General features: G+C 31.0%; 2 protein-coding genes across 2 annotated transcripts; both read right to left on the bottom strand.

The window, feature by feature from the left end:
• Positions 1-1,040, bottom strand: GASA1 (gibberellin-regulated protein 1). The gene is made up of 3 exons (NM_001248226.3): positions 855-1,040; positions 693-726; positions 1-514 (listed from the first exon to the last, which is right to left on the bottom strand). The coding sequence occupies exons 1-3, from the start codon at positions 930-932 to the stop codon at positions 333-335; spliced, it is 294 nt and encodes a 97-aa protein (NP_001235155.2). The 5' UTR covers positions 933-1,040; the 3' UTR covers positions 1-332.
• A 4,682-nt stretch (positions 1,041-5,722) lies between these two features.
• On the bottom strand, positions 5,723-10,782 carry LOC100795617 (transmembrane protein 214-A). The gene is made up of 10 exons (XM_003519286.5): positions 10,029-10,782; positions 9,808-9,945; positions 9,311-9,499; positions 8,162-8,299; positions 7,952-8,073; positions 7,692-7,824; positions 7,461-7,590; positions 7,221-7,300; positions 6,970-7,104; positions 5,723-6,269 (listed from the first exon to the last, which is right to left on the bottom strand). Exons 1-10 carry the CDS (start codon positions 10,515-10,517, stop codon positions 6,045-6,047), a joined length of 1,779 nt encoding a protein of 592 aa, XP_003519334.1. The 5' UTR covers positions 10,518-10,782; the 3' UTR covers positions 5,723-6,044.
• Between the last annotated feature and the right edge of the window lie 7,953 nt (positions 10,783-18,735).

Below are 18,735 nucleotides of genomic sequence, written 5' to 3'. Positions count from 1 at the left end.
CACTTACAATCCAAACACACATTAGACACACTTTTCAAGATGTTTGTCAAAGGGAAGCATGCTCTTCTCAGTCTCAAATGCCCGGATGCCAAAGTCAATTAAAAAATATAGACTATATATATAATATATAGCAACACAAAATACAATTTGCTAAAAATATAGTTTTCCCTCTGAAAACTGAAGGGAACATAACTAAATGTGTCCCCAGGTGCTATCAACTAAACAATTAAAACAGCATTGCTTATCTATGTAGAGATAGAAAATTGCTCATGAAGAGTCATATAGGATTACATTGCTTATTAAATTATTTATATATTAGGCAATTAAGGGGTTTAAGGGCATTTGGGTCCTCCTTCCTTGGTCTTCCAGCTGTTGTAGCAAGGGCAAATTTGCTTGTTGCCATATGTACCAGGAGGAACGCATAGGCATTTAGCACAACACTTCTGGCAGAAAAACATGCATGGCTTCTTGTGTGAAGTTGCAGAGCAACGGTAAGTACACTTTGGTTTACAATCTGTTTCATTAATCTCATTGTTAGCATTTAGCATACAAATTAATTAAACCCCTTAAAAGTTAAAACTAACTAACATGATGATTACTAGCCAGGGGCGACAAAACATTAAAATGTTGGCTTCTTATTTGCAAAATATATGAACGCACGAGAATCAGATGAGTGGGCATTGCATATATACCTGAAGGACGAAGTGTTCCACTGCGTGTATAAGCCTGTTCAAATATTATTTACACAAACAAATTTTGCAATAGTTAGAACAATTGGACTTCTATTTTGATGTTCAATTAAATTTATAACATATGCTACTACTATAGAGGCAATGCATGAATATGATATTTACCTCAGCTACATTAGAGAATGTGACCAAAAGAAGCAAAGAGAGGGCAACCATGATGGGGCTGTAGGAACGTGCTGCCATTGCTATGATATGTGAATTTAACAAGTGATCGAAGAAGGAAGGACTCACTTTTAGAGGAAAAGAAAAGCTAAAAAAGAGAAAGATGAATATATAATAAGTGTTTGTTATTTTTCTTACTTAGGAATTGGACCGATATTTATAGGAACAATAGAGGGTCGTAGTCCAAATCATGATTCTAGCTAATATTGAAAAGTTTTAAGACAAAAGAAATTTGCAATAGAATTCCGTTGTTTAAGGCGTTGAAAAGGGTACGTAGGAGTTGATTGGGAAAATGCTGCATGAGAAAGTAAGCGATAACCGCGGCGTATCTTTTGTTACATTTTGTTTTGATTCGCTTTTGTCAACTGAGTAACATGCTGGTAGGTCCCTTCTTCTTCCATTTACTTTTGTTATTATCACTATTTGTTTCACTTCCTCTTTCTTTCTTTCTCCACCAATGCCTATAATATAATAGAATCATTGTCCTTCACAAGAGTATATTGTTTGTATGGAGCTTTTAAAAATCTCAAGAAAAATGCTATTTATATACTTTATACACGTTCCATTTTTCTAAAAAATGTAATAAAAAATTTTAACTGGGCACCTTGAACTCAAACAAGCTATATATATTACAAGAATGGGATAACTTGATGTTTATAATATTATTATGTTATTATTACCTTTTATATATAGGTCCAACATTTCTGCTTTTGCTCTACGATCCCAATTCATTCCTCGTGTACGGATGGACACGTGACTGAACATGCACTTTACTGTTGTATGCATTAATTTTGTATCATGAAATTGATGGATATTTTTTTCAATATAACTTGACAATATAATATACTGAAGTGATGACGAATTGACGATGTAGTGAGCGAATACAATCACATGCATGATATAATTCTGTTTCAGCCTTTAAAATGCCTATTTAAAGTAGAGTTGCAATTTTTTTAGAATATGAATTGGTTGATTTATAACGATTCCATTTGTAGTTGCTGAAAAAATCGTAGATTATTAGCAGAGGATTTTCTCTATGTATTATAATTTTGCAAGATTTATACCATATCAAAATTGTAGTAATTTATTAGCCTTTATACAAAATCCATGTTTCAATCTTTTTATTAATGTGACATAGTCTAGATTAAACATTTTATTTTATTTTGATAAGAAAATAGTAGTAATAATAGTTAAAGTAATATATAATTTATTTTGTCAAAAGATAGTTATAATAATTTATTTTGAAATGAAATTGCAAATACTTATTTTTAATCAGATGTCATATTTTTATTAAATTATTTTTTTGATATTAAAAGGATATGTAATTTAATAAAGTAACTATTAAGTTGGCATATTGTAAAAACTAATAAATAGATATTAGAAATAGTAAATGAATGAATGTTGTGCTGTAAACAATTAGAAATCGGAAAAAAAAAGTTAGGTGATAAACTGATAGGCCGAATAAAAACAATAGGATAAAAGATCGTGCGTGGAAATAAACTTTTGAGTGAAAGATGAGATGATTGAGAGAAGAGTGATGAGTGAAAGAGGTAAGTGTGTGTTGATTGAGTGAAAATGAGGATTTAAAAATCATCTTCTTCTAGATGAATTTTTCAAACTACCTGTAGATGATGATGATGATAGGGGTGTAGCAACTTCTGTTCATAGAGGACGTACAGAGAACTTTTCCCTCTTTTTTTTTTTACTTTCTGTATTTTATTATAATTTACTATTTTTTGTGGTTCTCTTTTTATGAAATGGACATTATTAATATGTAAATGAAATGAACATTGATCTGCAAAAGGGCAGAGAAATGAGAGAATGATATGTAAATGGATTTGGTAAAAAAAAAATTGTAAATGGATATATATGGACATTGATCGATGATTGATTACTAATTATATTTTTGGAGAATGACTCACTCGGCTTCAGACTTTGGTTTGTTTATTTTTCGTTAGATTGAGAGCTCAACAAGCCCAATCTCACAAAAATCGAAAGAACATGGTCTCGAAGGGAGCCGCTATTTTCATCTTCAATTTTACTATTTTGACCCCTAACTTTATTATATTTTATTAATCTGAAAATACCACTTTCATGAAAACATGATTCCATTGATCAAAATAAATAACGGAATTGCATTGTTGTTGTGTAAGAGAGGGTGAAAAATAAAAATACACAATAAAAACACATTCCATTGTGTATTTTGTTAATAAAAATTGCATTTTTGTTGTGTATTTTTTTATCGTCTTATCTGTTGATCAAATGCATAAAGGAAGCACAATATCAATGTATATTTTGATAAAATACCATAGTTTCTGATTGTATTAATTTTTATGAAAATATTTGTAATTAATTATTGATTTAAGTTATTTTCTAAAGTAATCAAATTAATGGTAATATAAATTATCTTTTTGATACTAGTTAGTGTCTTTATAAATTGTCTTTTTTATTAAAATTAATTTAATTGGATAGAATTTACCATTTATAAAAAAAAATAATTATTGTATGAATTTCCTTTATTAATAATAATTGAATCAATTATTATGATTTCTCAGTGTCTCACACATCACGATACTTCAAGTCAAACACACTTAACTGTGAAGTTCTTAAATAATGAGTTATTAAAAAGTATATGCATTTTATTGGTATAGGTAGTACCAATTAATTTCTTTAAGTCTTTTTTAATTGCATAGTCTTTTATTTGCACAACGATCTCTCATTCTGGTGTGATTTGTGTGAGGTATTGCAAAATAAAAAGATTGAAAATGATGAAATGGGCGACGAACAACTTTAGGATTCAAATTGATCTTGCACTTCCCATTTCATTATAGAAAGTCTATTCCAGAAATACACTTTCCACAATGAAATGGGAATTGCATTCGGTCATGGATTTTTCATGTCAGAAGGAAAGTGCATGAAGCAATAATGGGAGTGCAAGAAGCAACAGCCATGATAGTTACCACTCCTCTGTACCAAACCCTTTGGGTAGCCCACTTTGCAAGCCATGCCTAGCCCAACTTGAGTTTAGTTTTTCACTATTTAGAGCTTAAAAGATGTTCAGGAATCTAAACTCTCCACGATTTTGGGTGTTTTCTTCTTAATTTCCTTTATTATCTTCTACCCCAAGAAGCTTTTTTTAAAGGCACAGGAAAGCTTATTGCTTTTTCAGTCCATCTGTAGTTGTTATAAGAACAAATTTTTTTAAGTAATTATTGTGTGTCTGTAGTGTCCTTGTCGCATTTTCAGACTATCGCTGAAGAATGTTGACCATTTGAGATCATTACCAGATACTCTAAAATCCAGAGAGATGTTTGCTTGCGACTTTGCATGAGTTCATTTTCATCCTCAACCATTTTCTCATAATTGCTTTATTAATCTGGCTCTTGTTAACTTATGCTTAGATTGAAGGAAAGAAAAAGAGAGAGGAAAGAAAAATTTTAAATTTGAATTGAGAGGAAAATGAGAAAAAAGAAAAATTGTCTCTAACAGTCAACATTTCTCTCCATTTTCTTTTTTACTTTCTTTCTAACAAAACAAAAGAAAATATATAGTTATCCGTGTTTTCTTTCCTTTCATCCAAACACACCATAAATTCTTCATGAATCTTCCTTCTATAAGAACCTTCAAATTGCTTAATATCTTCTTTCAAATCAAAAAGTGGGCTTGGACAACTTACAGTAATTTTCATAGTATGCAGCATATATATTGTTCTTGTCTAGAATCTTCGATCTTCAAGTGAAAACTCTAGCTGATTGTATCTGATGCAATAAAATCTAGCAGTTTTTTTTTTATTATAGCATATTTGTGTCATTCTAATTCTTTTTTTGTCATTAGAAAACACTAGTTGAGCCGTTAAGGTAACGGGACTTTTGGCAAAGATCAAACAAAAATTTCACCATTCATGATTCCAGTAGACCCACCACCATAGGTGTTTAACACCATTTATTTTCATAGTCTAACACTTTATAACGAGAAGTGTGTTGGGTCATGATATAATGCATGATTCTAGTAGATCCAAGGCGCTAACAATTGAGATTTTCAATTAGGAGGTATAAGGTGAGTTAAATGGTTAAAATAAAAAATAAAAAAGAAAAGAAAGATTATGAGCTTGATCTCATTTGTTAACAAAACTAATATTATTATAACAACTAACATTGGCCAATAATAAATAAATAACTTAATATTTTCATAACACATTCCTCCATTCACAAAAGTGCCACGCATTGAACACCATTAGATTGATGTGGTGAAAGTGAACTTTTAAACCAGTTGTATCTCCTAAAAGTGTTAAACAAGCAAGAATCGAAAAACTATATATTTAAAGAAACGATTATCTAAATGATGTATATTCTTATACATGCAGGAATTTTCATGGTTAAGCTATGACATAGATAGCACATTATTGGCTAAAAAGGGACACATTTCAAATATCAGTATCAAAGAGTGGTGGCATTTGTATATTTAGTTATAGAATAATCACAAGTTATCAAAATATATAATAAGAAATTCTTGAAAAACTACATGCAGATCCGTCGCCTCCATTGTGAATAATTAATCTACTTTACAGAATGTTTAACCTAATAGCAAGAATGGTAATTTGAAATTTTGATACAGTAAAATGATCCGACCATCTGGATATCAGATGTATAACACATCATTATTAATTATTTGTAAGTTGTTAAAAAAAAAGGAGCTGCACACAAAACCACTCGATTTTTCAAGGCTAATCTAATAAGTTCAAAGATTGTAAAATAACATTAAGAAATATAACAAACTAAAATCGGACAAATGAGAATTTAAATGCTTCAAAATTTGCATTCATGCACAACTTCATTTCACCTTCATTTTCATTTCTCTATAGCCATTTGGCACTTTATCTGAAAATCAATATATAACAAACCACTATAAAAAAAATTATGCAAGAAATTTTAAAGTTGACCTAAAATTTGAGAACACACATCAATACCTATATAAATGGTCAGCTTCCATGGCTTTGTTCCTCCTATTTTTTTTTTTTAATTTCGCTATGTTGAAGACTAAAATAAATTAAATATTCCTCATCACACCTCACTATTGACTGAAGTGATCCACACTGGGCATAAGCACCGAGCAAATCACAGGATAACTCTCATCCTAGGAGAGATTCAACATTTCTGTCAGTTGACTATAATCCCATAAATGCAAGTTCTGGGACATGAAAACGGCACCAACAGCAAGTACAACAGAAAGAACTATCATGCTCTTCAAGCATCCATGGCCTTGTGACAATTGTCCCAAAAGGACTTTGCAGTACTTGTCTGCATCCTTCAATAATGCATGGCGAGCACCATCATCCACCTTAGCCAATGCCTTTTCATTCTATAAAGACAGATTGAGATATGGCATAAGTTCCTCTTGCCAGTTACAATATAGTAAAATTAAGTTCAAATAAGATGCATCCTCTACAATGACACAGCTGGAATAATACATCATCTAAGATAACTTCAGTATTTAGATTCTACTCAGTACTCTGGTCTAAGGGATTTTGAAAATATGTCAAAGAAACATTTAAGATATGCTGCCAGAGATTAACTAGCCTAATCACACTGCTGTTGCCAATTCAATTAACCCCATTTCGGGAACCTTCGGAAGAAATTTCAAATAGCTTTTTGGGCTTATAATACAAGTACTTATGTGGAAAATTTAACGTATTTGGTTAAGCATATGAAAGTGGCTAATGATAAGTTCACTTAAGCTTATTTCAATAAGCTAAATGGGAAAGCTAAACAAAATAAGCTAACAGGAGAGCTATAAGCCATTCTCATAAAATTAAAACATCTTATCAAGGGCTTTATGACTCTTTGATGATAAGCTCTTATTTAATATGCGCTCAATTAAGTTGTTAAAGTGCCCTTGATCATACAAGTACAATTTGTAAAATAGACCAAAACTTCAACATGCATACTGCATACTGTCAGTGTTCATTCAGATTTACATAAAATGCAGCAGGAACAGTTATAAAGGTTGAATTTCTCCAATCATTGTGCAACTGTATTTACTAAAAATGCAAATGGTTTACCTTTTGACTGAAGCTCTTAAGATTTTCCCTCAAAGGATCAAGAGTAGGATGTTTGACAAAGTATTCCTTCCATTCACCAGAAAGTTTTCTCAATACAACAACACTTGCTTCAAGGTTATCCATATAAAGAAAATCCTGTTTCCCAGTATTAAATACATGCTTGTATTAGTAAGTAGGAAAAGAGTCACGAGGAAAAAAGGTGTAGGAAACAAATGAAAAGAAATTGTTAAATATTATTCCCCTGTACTCACCCATTGCTTGTAACATTCAGGGTTCTGAGTCAAACACCAAATAAAAATGTCACTTGCCTCCTTTGATAGGTCAGAATTAGCTGTAAAAGATTCAAGCATTTAAATTTTCACACTAAAGTACAACACCAACTCCTTCAACTCTTAATAATAATTACTTGAGAGACAGCGTACACTGCAAATAACAAGTAAATAATGTGCAAAGGAAAAAAAAGATGGCAATCAACATTAACTAGATATTACCTTCTCCTGCAGCTTTAATTGCAAAGCTTAGTATCTGTTGTGCAAGATGCTTTATTGCTTTGCTTCCAGGGGAACTGGCAAGGGCAACTTCTCTTAATGTTGGATAAACAGCTTCAAATCTTTCAGTGGCCTAATAAAAAATATACAAATACCAAAAGAGTATCTCAGCCAAGCCAATGATTGCAATGCAAGTGATTAGAAAACACACAAGATTCTTTAAAAAAAATCTACCTTGACCCGGGCTGAAGGAAGAGGGAAAGTAACTCTCAATAGAGAATCAAGTGCCCATGGGGGCACAACACGCTCCCCCCTTCTGACAGCCCCATTTAGCAAGATAGAACGAGCTTTAGGAGATGTGATAATTCTGTTTCAAAGAAGAAAGAACGAAAGAAGATAAATCATTAAAGGCAAGAAGGAGCAGCCAGGAATTCTGCATTAGTTACAATAAACAAATCAGGGAAAGTTAGTGTCGAATCACAAAGGTTCCTGACCTCTCAACCAACTGTAATATCAAGTCTCTTGACTGTGGATTACAACCAGACTTCACACTCAGCATTGGCAATAGAAGATATACCCACAAGTACAACCCCATAACTAGATCTCCTTGAGAAGCCTACACAAATCCTAATCCAGTTACAAATCCATATAATAACTAAAGATTATTTGGGGTGGGGGTACTAAATCATGTTTAAAACACTCACCTGAGTTATCACCCAAACAATGACAGGGAGTTTATCCTGTCCTTGATATTTTTTATTCTCCTTTATTATTGGTAATAAACTAATCAAGACATCAGGTTTTCGTCGAAGCACCATTGCTAAAACCACAAACATGGCAACCTGTAGTTCAAGTGTACACAATATTCACACCAAATATTCACTGAATTATATGATATAGCTCGTGTAAACATGTTACAGCATTAAATTAAAATTATAAGTTTTTTTAATGATATTTCAACAAGTTTATTAGTATTCAATCAAATTTGGGGGACATGATGCAAAAAAAATAAAAAATTATACAATTTTGATTGAAAGGAGTCAGCCAAGAGCCAAGCTGATCCTAGAACACCAAGAAGTTTAGTGAAAGGGCCTCCTTCACAAAATATCCTTATTGATATTGATATCTAACTTCATTTCCAGAAATCAGATGCACGACCATTCAAAGCTGAGGATCATCAGACTGCAATAGATAATTGTCCGAGGTATACTCCATATCCAAACTTTTCCCTCTCAGCCTCTATCACATATCCTTGCCATCCTTAAATCCTAGTGCATTTCAGTCTCATAGGACATATAACCCATTTTCATATTGTTTGACAAGCTAGTCAATATCTATTAATAACAAAACTAAGGAACCACAAGAAAAAAATTTCAAGATCTAAGACAGACTTGAGAATTGGTCATTTTATTTTGAATATTTTTATATTTCATAATAAACAGGGAACAACCTAGTAAAGACACTTAGAAAAAACTCAGTATCTACAAAATTCCACATTAAAGAATAAACAAAAAAACTCATTAAAAATTCGCATTAGCATTCAGAAAAAGTTCTCATTATCAATGACATCCTACAAGGCTAGAACAACAACATACAACCAAGCTTTAACTCATTAGGTGGTGTCAGCTAGCTTGATCGCAGAGGAAACTAATTACCATCTCTCACAGATACAGATACTTGCTCAGATGGAGACACAGATCAACAAAAATGCAAAGTTTCTTTCTGTACTATTTAAAAAAAAAAAAAAAGCAAAAGAAAAAATATAGGAATGTACTTGTCCACATTAAATTTTAAGAAATGCAACACCTTTAAAAAGACTACACCAAATATAATGGTATGATTTCAAAGGGTACCTGAGATTTCGGTGATGATTGCTGGACTGCCTTCTTAGATCCCTTAACAACTCCTTGATGACTGGCAAGGTCTGCAAGAATGCTGTCCAACGACCATAGCACAAAGGAACCAAGTGCTTCATATGATCGATGACTGACCCAATCCGTTGATATTTTGTAAATATCCTCAGATATATGCAAAAGAGGGATCTGTTGGGAAAGTCAAAATGATAAGAAACACTTAACAATAGTCACTGAGAAAGGACCACTAGCATTCAAACCATCAACAATGAACACAAAAGAGCATTGCATTAGACAGATCATTACAGAAGGCACATAATTCAGCAACATTTTTCACGAATAATAAAATAACAACCAGATCAGAACTCACTCATGCAATTCAAAATTCTATACCATACAAACAACCATATGTCACGCGCATCACAAAATCGTTCAACTTTCGTTTCGAAGTCATAATCCGAATTAAAATAAAATAAAAAGGAACAGAAACAACTCACATCAACAATCTTTGCAACGGTAGACTCTTTGAACGTCTTCAACCATGGGAATTGAGCTCCACTCACCGACGAGAACGCGCGACCGAAGTAATCAGCAAACCGCATCAGCATAATATCTTGCTGCGATTCATACGAAGCCTGCGCAAACGCGATTCATTTTTTATTTCTCTCTCACATTCAACGAATCGCAATCGCAGAAGATCAATAATTGAAACACTCACGGTAATTTCAGCGAGAAACGCGTCGAGATCATCGGCGCTGATTCCGGAAGCAGCTTCGGCCACCGTCACCTTCGGCTTCTTCGGCTTCTTCTGCTTCGCCTTCTTCACCTCGGCTTCAGGCTCGGCATCGCCGTCCTCCTCGTTGTCGGAATGCCGCTTCGATCTGCTCGGTGTGGCTTCCGCAGCAGCCGCTTCAGCGGCGGCGATCTGAGACTTGAGTAGCCGGAGGCGGCGGTCCTCGGAATGGCGCTGGACGGAGCTGAAGACGTCGGAGGAAGAAGGATCGGCGGCGAAATTGTCGTCGGCGAGAGGCTTCCTATTATTGTTGCGGTTGCGGTTGCGCTTTGTATACGACACCGTTTGCCATTCGTTGTTGTTGTTGTTGTTATTTTTGATTGTGGTGTGGTTCCTTCTTCTTCTGTGAGCTTCTTCTTCTTCTTCCTCTTGCTCTCGGAGAATGGCTTCGATGAGAGCTGAAGTCTCATCCATGGTATGGTTTGAACTCTGTTACTACGAAGCAGAAGGAGAGGATCGAAACGGCGTCGTTAGAGAGAGGGAGATCGGGGGCAGAGAGAGACAAAGGGGGTAAATTAAGTAAGAGATGATGACAGAGGACACAGACACAGATCACAGAGGGACTCTCATCTCGTGTGAAATAAGACACGTGGGTGTTATTATTAAAAGTCGCATCTAATCCTATGAAATATAAGTGAAATAACATTTTGTTATTTTCTTTTACAATTTTTTATTCTTCACTGTCAAATTTTTGCCAACCAGCTGTTCTTAAACATGTGAACACACGAAATTGATTTTTTTATTGTCCTTTTTTCAATTTTTATATTATATTAATATTTAATTTTAAAATTATGTGATTTTTAAGAAATAATTGGGAAAAGAACAATAAATAAGTCAGATCTATGAACACTCAACACACCTTCTGAATGAATAATGTACACTTAATGATTTAAAGACCCCTTTGGTATCTTCACGCATGCAAATTTGGGAACATCATTTTGAACAAATTACACACATTTATTTGTTAATCTCAAAACAAGAATATTAAGATTCTAAGGCCTCTTTGGTGTCATCGAGTTAGTCCAAGGTCATTCCAGAGTAAGGAGAAACAAGAAAGGGATGGGAAAAATATGAAAGAGTGAAAAAAAAAAAAGAATAAAGAAGACTACATCACCATTCATGCGTTTCGAACTAATCTCCATTTCCCTATGTCTAATATGCAAGGATTTTGATAGCTCTTTCAGTTTTCTCGTAAAACAGACTTCAAAATGATGAAATTTGGCTAAAACAACCGTATTCATGTGTGATCGTATCCTTTTCTTTTTGGAGTAATTTGTTCTTTGACTTCTATACATAAATGTAATTAAAAATTCGTTCTTCTTTCTTTTTTTTTTATATATATAGCAAGATATCCTATAGAAAGAGCCATGAGACTAATCTTCCATATATAGAGAAACAACTTAGTTCTTTTTTATTAGCTAAAATCTAGATGTTTCAAGTGATGGTTGGCTATTTTTTTTTCTTAATCATAGCTTAACTATTGTTATCATAATTTTCATTTTTTACTTACATCATCTTTGTCATTTGGAATTAAGATTAATTTCAATTCCATGGTAAAGTCTATATTTTATTTTATATTTGAATAGATAAAGTTTTAAATTTATTCTCATGTTATGCATGATGCTTTTATAATTTTGTACATAATCTTTTTAATTATTTATGAATAATAATCTTATTTCAAAAATTACTAATTTTATTTTAATGGCCAATTAAATATTAGATAAATATTTTGGATTTCGCTAATCAATGTTTTTAAGATACTGGTTGGGGAATTAAAATAAGAGAATATTTATTATAAAAATTATAAGAAATCGTAAAAAAAGGTTAGGACAACAATTTTTTTTGAAAAATATATATCTAAAGTTTTATTAAACGTCAATGTTTTCTTGAGAACAGATGGTTTTGATGAAGTAAATTGTTTCGTCAAAAGTGACATGTGGTTAATGGACATTTCTTTGAAAAGGGATTCGGATGAATTAATGATAAAAAATTCTTTTAAAAATTGAAATGCCATGTACTTTTCATGTATAAGTCTTAAAAAAGGAAATAAAGTTACGTGTATATTTATATTGAATGATGCTTTACTGGTCAAAGTACTAAATTATTCCTATAAAATTTGAATTAACAAGAAAGCCCATATAGAGAAAGAAGGGTGTTACATATCCAATTTTTTTTATTTCTTCCATTTTTTTAATTCTATTTTATGTTTATTTATCTATACAAAAATGGGTATTCACATTTTGTTTACATAATGATTTGTAACAACTAGATACTTTTAGAGTTAAACAAATTCTTGTTATCTTTAATAAGTGAAGGTTAATTAAAAATATATGAGGAGAGTAAATGTTATTTGCATTTGATAAATGTGTAAATCATAATAGTTTGATATTTTATAACTAAAAATATGCTTCTTAATTATTTTATGAGAAATAAAGGATGTCCACTTTTATTTGTGAAATTTTGGAAGCAAATTCAAGATGAAAATAATAGCATCATGAAAATTACCAACACAAAATAGAGAATGATAGAAGGATAGATTCTTCTAAATAATGATAGCAACAATATTTATTTTTGAACTTCCTTTAAAGTTTGATTCAAAAGCAAATTAATAGTCACAATTATCACCCAGTCCCCCAATTGGGGAATATCTCCTAACGGACCTTTATATCCATAGTATGTAGCACCATAACAATTAGGTTTAGGCTTGTGGGTGAAAATTGTGTTTTATAATACATGGCAAACTATAAACTAATATTTATCCAATTTGATTTTAAAAACATATATAATTTGAAGGCTATCATTGACCATTTAACCACAAGCATTTTTTCTCAAAGTAAAAGAGAGACTTTGGGAAGCATCAAAGGTGAGTCTTGATCCCAATTAGGTTGGCACTAAAAACACCCATTTATTCTTTGTTGCAAAAAGCCAATTTCATCAATAAAAAGGAAGAAAATAGGAGACACAAAAAGAGCAACATGGTGGGACAAAAACACCAAAGCCATGGGACCGATGGGGAGAATAAAAACCATCATTGTTTGAACCTATAAGAGGATATACTTTGCCTATTATTTAAAAAAATAATAGTAATGATTGCCTATCATTTTGACCACAAGCATTGAGGTAAGGAAAATCTTTTTTTTTTAATTTATCTTTAATTGTTTTGTTTAATTTAACATAAAACTATTGCATATCCTGTAAACAAATTCAAGGAGTGTTTTCATTTTCATAGCTCATTCAACTAGTTTTTAATATGTCATAGGAAGGATTTGATCTTGTTAGCATCCAATAAGCCTTAATCCAAACTTCTCACTTTGAAAGAAGGTTGTAGCACCATGACTCAATACATTGTACTAAGTAGAATCAAAATTAGTTACAAGTTATATCTCATTCAAAAAGACTGTGGATAACCTTGTCCCTTAAATATGTGATCATGAGTTCAATTTTTAACATGTGCGTTTAAAAAAAAAATCTGTTGGAAGAGATCAATCCCTTAAATGGATCTTAGTATCTCAAAAAATTAATTATTGGTTTTCGATTGAGGGATACCATGATTTTCAAAGAACGCATGTAACTACAAACTCTAACCAAAGAGTCAACATAGTTATAAGGAATAACATAATTAGTTATGGGTATAAATAAGATCAAACTTGACAGTTATTATCAATACTAATACATCTCATTTGTTTCTTCTCCATTGGTCAAGCAAAGACATTCAGCAATCACAAAAGGTATATAGACACCCACCCATTAACAAGCTATTGATTAGAAATATCACAATTCAAAGGTCAAACATATAAAGAAAATTACTAAGCGACATGTTGGGTATACTATATTTCCTGACAAAGTTTCTTGCTTATTCAAATCAAAATTGAAGAAGTCATTGAATAATTATCCTTCCAACTTGTCTATAGATAAAAAAAAAAAACTGCAACTTAAGTAAAGTTTTATAAAATTGTGGGTGTCAGAAAGGACTTGAGTATGTGGATTGAAGTTACATGCACACCAATTTAACATTTAACTCGAGTTTTATATGACTATATATTGTAGAAATCTAACTTCCTGATAAAGGAAAAAGTTAGCACATTAACTTATTTTTTATGAATTGCAAATTGTTTACATTGAATATCATGAATCTATCCCACTCCCGTGAAGTTTGCATTACATACTAGGCTTCAATTCCTGAGGACTTCATTCCCATTAACAAATTTAGCACTTATCAATTAAGAGAAAGACTCATTCCTCATGAATCATGTATATCCCAGGCATATCACCAACTTTATTTGTGAAATTTTAAAAATAAACTTGAGATGAAAATGAATTGTATTAGGAAAATTACCAACATAAAACAAAGAAGGATGGACAAAATATTATTCTAAATAATGTTTGTAATATTATTTATTTTTTAACTTCATACATAGTTTAATTGAAAAATAAATTAATTACCATAATTGCCACTGGGTCCTCCAAATTGAAGAGAATACCCAATTGGTCCTCCTTGATCTCCATAGTACTCAACACCATAACAATTATATTTATCGATAGTTGTGTCTACATAATAACATGTCCATAATCTTGCTTTGAATCATTCTTGAATGAGACATGCCTAAAAAAGCATACGTTAACAAAGTTATTATCAGGAAAATATTTGAATCCCATTGGAGGACTAGGAGTATGAGTACAAGCATATGTTCTTCCACCCCACCCCACTTGCTCAGCTCAAGCCATGTTGGAGAACAATGCTATAAAAAAATATCCAATATTTGTATTTTCAAATTTTAACCACCATATCATTGGGTCTTGAATAAGTATATATTTTTTTGCGAATAATATATCATACTCTACCTTACATGTCACATACATTATTATAAAAAAATCATTATATTTACTTAAGAATGCATGATTTGAAAATTAAATATATATTAACCTCATATGAGTTGTATAGAATTTTATATTTTTTATAGTAATTTTTTTATGGCATGAACATAACCTAGATAATAAAAATTAGACTCAATAAGTGTTCCACCATAAATAGATGTTTTGTCCATATGTCAAACAAGGTAACTTCCTCTTAAAGTTTGAACAAAATCTGAAGAAATGAATTATTTTTTAAAACATAGTGTTTTCGTATAGTTATCTCTTTGTCATTTTTTAATATAACATTAAATTTTGAAGAAATGAATTATTTTTTAAAAATTAACCTAAAATAAAAAATAAGATTCAAATCAAAGTTAAACATATTAGATATTTATATAAAAAAAATTATCATGTATTTCATTTACTATAGGATAAGTAAAGATAAAATAAAAAATATTTTTTTACCGTCCAACGTGAATAAATATAAGTTGTATCACCACCATATAAATATGGATCCACCTAACGCCAAATTTTCAAATTAATTAGATATTATTTTCTACACCATCAAATTGACACAAATTAAATAAAATGCATATAACTTTTTGGAAAAAAAAATGATAATTCCATGCAAAGGAATGCTAGAAATATGAGATTTTGTTATCAATTAATTAATACTAAAATTTATATATAATTAATTAAAAGCAAAACTCACATTGTCATCTAAACGCGAACTTATTAGCATCTCCATTCCGAACCCACAAAACATAAGCATTACTATGACCCTTCTCAACTTTTGGATTATAAAAGCTATTTAAACCATTGACTCCATAATAAGGACCTAAAGTTGATACAAGAGATTCTGCAAACTACAAAATTAATTCAATAAATTTAAATAACCACTCAAATTGAAACGTTAGATGTGATGCAATTTATAGAAGTAAACTAAGAATATTTGAAGTTTAGTTATACAAGACAAAACTTACATGATTATCAGGGCTATCTTGAGTTAGGATATGATTTATTTAATAATGATTTGTCTTTAATGAGATCATCTTTTGTTATTCTCTAAATAGGAACCGTCTCAGTTGGACAATATTGGTCATTCTCAAGTCCTAATATAAGTCTAGTTGTTGAATTTTTCACACTTATTTTTCCAATTGATGTTTTTAAGTTGGGTTTTCTCTATAATTAAGAAAGCAAAAATAAACATTGAAATTAAGAAGAAATAAAATCAAATAAAGATAAAAAGTTAACCACACATGAGGCTATCCAAAGTAGTGTATACCTGCAACTTATGATTTTTTAGTAAAGGCCTCAAATGTTGGTTGCTTGTTAATATCAATACAATCAATGATATTCCCAACTTTGTCTATAAAATTCAAAATACAACATATATATTAAAAAAAATTATTAAACCATCTAGTGGAATCCAAGCTCAACATAAAAGACGCATATATTGATATATAAGGCTATGAATTATACATGAATACTCTCAACATGATGTTTGTTAATGAGCTTTAGGGGTCTCTCATGCTTTAAATATTCTTTAATATTTTGAATATCATCAACTCCATGGTTGACACTACTAGTCACCAAACACAGGACAAAGAGCAATATATTCATCATTTTTTTCACAAGTCTACCTATCAAACAAAATGACTTGATGACCAATTACACACACCTATATATATAGCTGACTAGTAGTGTTGTAAAATATTTTTAGTTTATACAATATATCTTAAAATAGATACTTTTAATAATAAGAAGAAAAAATTTATAAATACATAATAATTTGTTTATTATATATAATTAATGAAATTATTAAATATATATAACTAAAGCAATTTTCTATACTTATTATATAATTTATTTATCTTATTGAATATAATTATTAAATATCGTTGAAAACTTATTGATTTTGTACTTCCTCCACTCTTATATATATTACTCTTTCAACTAATTCACATCATTTAAGAAAAATGATTATATGAATTCTTCCGTTAAATAAATCATTATTCCATACGTAATGTGAATGCATTAGTGTTAGTCAATCATATGGGTCAAACTAAGGTGACTGATTAGTCCTTGAGTCAAATTAATGTTAATTAAAATTAATAATAAGATATGCAAATTTCTACTGAATGGTATTACCTAAATGTCACTAACTTATTGATTTTTATTTATAAAAGTATGTAATTATATTCCATTCTCTCTTTTATATATATATATATATATATATATATATTTACTAATTCACACTATTTAAAAAAAAACAGTTAATTTAATTATGAACATAAGTTATAGGTATAAAACTAGTCCCATGTGTGTCAGAGGAAGGGATCTCACCTTCATTCCAAGAATAAAGTTAACATTCTTCAAAAATGGAAGAGTATAGGAAAACCACATGGATTTGAGTGGCATGCAACATGAGGTTAAAGAATTCTTTTGATAACATGATTTAACCACTAAGACCGGTTGGTGACAAGAAGAGTTCATTAACAAGAAGGATGTTTCATGATGGTTATAACTCAACCGACTAAGAGACAGTAGTCAAGTGAAAGATAATTATAAAGTTAACGAGAACCAAACAGAAATAGAAACAAATCCATGCTATATATGACGTGTCTATTTATGTGTAGTGTCATTTTAGGTCCAATGTTTTGTCTTGATGCATCTTGAAATGCGATCAACTGAAAATAACATGCACCACTAAAGTCTCCGTTAGGAAAAAATCAGATCCCATAGGAGGAAGGAGGAGTTATTGTGCTTCCACCCCAACCCACTTGATCGACTGAGGTCATGTTGGAGAATAGAGCTGCCAGAAAATATCCAATACTCTTATTGTTATAATGTAACCGCCAATTTTTGGTCATTGGGTATTGAAAACATATATAAACTATTGTGAATGTATGATTGGTAATTTAAAATAAATTTTTAATCCCATATGAGTTGTATATAATTCTATCTTTCTTACACAAAAAATTTATAGCATGAACATAACCTGTGAAATAGAAATGTCAATCTCAAATCTTGGTCCATCATGGGTAGATATATGGGTTAAACATCCACCAAGGTAAGTTCCTTTGGTAGTTTGGACAAAATTTGGACATCAAAGATTGCAGCATCCTATCTTTTTTTAAATTATTTGATTATATCGTTTATGAACATCACATTAACATTTTAGGAAATGAAACAATTACATTTCAAAAATTAGAATAATGAGATTAAAAAGATAAATAAATAAATGGCTTTTTTGTCTAATAATTTATAGAGTGCTTAGTGTAATGTAGAAATATTGGGCTATGGTTATGTCAGGTTTTGAAGAAGATTCTTAGGGACCAATAAAGACTTAATTACACCATTTTAGCTAGCCCTAACACACACACACACACATCAACTTACCTTGGAGAGAAAAAAGAGAAGGAGGATAAAAGGAAAAAAAAAAGCCTTCACCCAATACCCACACTTAGGACTACTTGGTGAGTGCATCCCAATCTTGTTTTCTATTTTCTTAGTTTTGGTTGGTTGTTGCTCCTTTTTTCCTTCAATTTTGCATTTTTGTAGTTAAAATTCAAATTTGGGGAAATGTTGATTCTTTAGTTATTTGCATTGATGGGTTAAAATAAGGGTTTTTATGTTTGGAAACTTATGGAAATAATATTTGAACATTTGTTGGTTTTTTGGTAGGTGCTCTAAGCAAATGTATAAAAATCTAACATTTTAATCACTTGCAGATTGTCGCCTTAGGCTAAACGCAAGCCCTCCCAAATCGTAAGGG

The sequence above is a fragment of the Glycine max genome, chromosome 2 (genome assembly GCF_000004515.6).
Source record: "Glycine max cultivar Williams 82 chromosome 2, Glycine_max_v4.0, whole genome shotgun sequence".
NCBI classification, from domain to species: Eukaryota; Viridiplantae; Streptophyta; class Magnoliopsida; order Fabales; family Fabaceae; genus Glycine; species Glycine max.
Note: the sequence above shows the minus strand (reverse complement) of the source record. Positions and strands in the feature narration are given on the sequence as shown.

What these genes read in the sequence shown, in the direction of transcription:
- GASA1 (NM_001248226.3), bottom strand. Translation starts at nt 932, where the DNA reads ATGGCAGCACGTTCCTACAGCCCCATCATGGTTGCCCTCTCTTTGCTT. An exon ending in CATTCTCTAATGTAGCTGAG is followed by an intron (nt 727 to 854) that starts GTAAATATCATA and finishes ATATTTGAACAG; the next exon opens with GCTTATACACGCAGTGGAAC. An exon ending in TGGAACACTTCGTCCTTCAG is followed by an intron (nt 515 to 692) that starts GTATATATGCAA and finishes TTAATGAAACAG; the next exon opens with ATTGTAAACCAAAGTGTACT.
- LOC100795617 (XM_003519286.5), bottom strand. Translation starts at nt 10,517, where the DNA reads ATGGATGAGACTTCAGCTCTCATCGAAGCCATTCTCCGAGAGCAAGAG. An exon ending in AATTAAAGCTGCAGGAGAAG is followed by an intron (nt 7,301 to 7,460) that starts GTAATATCTAGT and finishes AATCTTTTACAG; the next exon opens with CTAATTCTGACCTATCAAAG. An exon ending in TTAAGAGCTTCAGTCAAAAG is followed by an intron (nt 6,270 to 6,969) that starts GTAAACCATTTG and finishes CTGTCTTTATAG; the next exon opens with AATGAAAAGGCATTGGCTAA.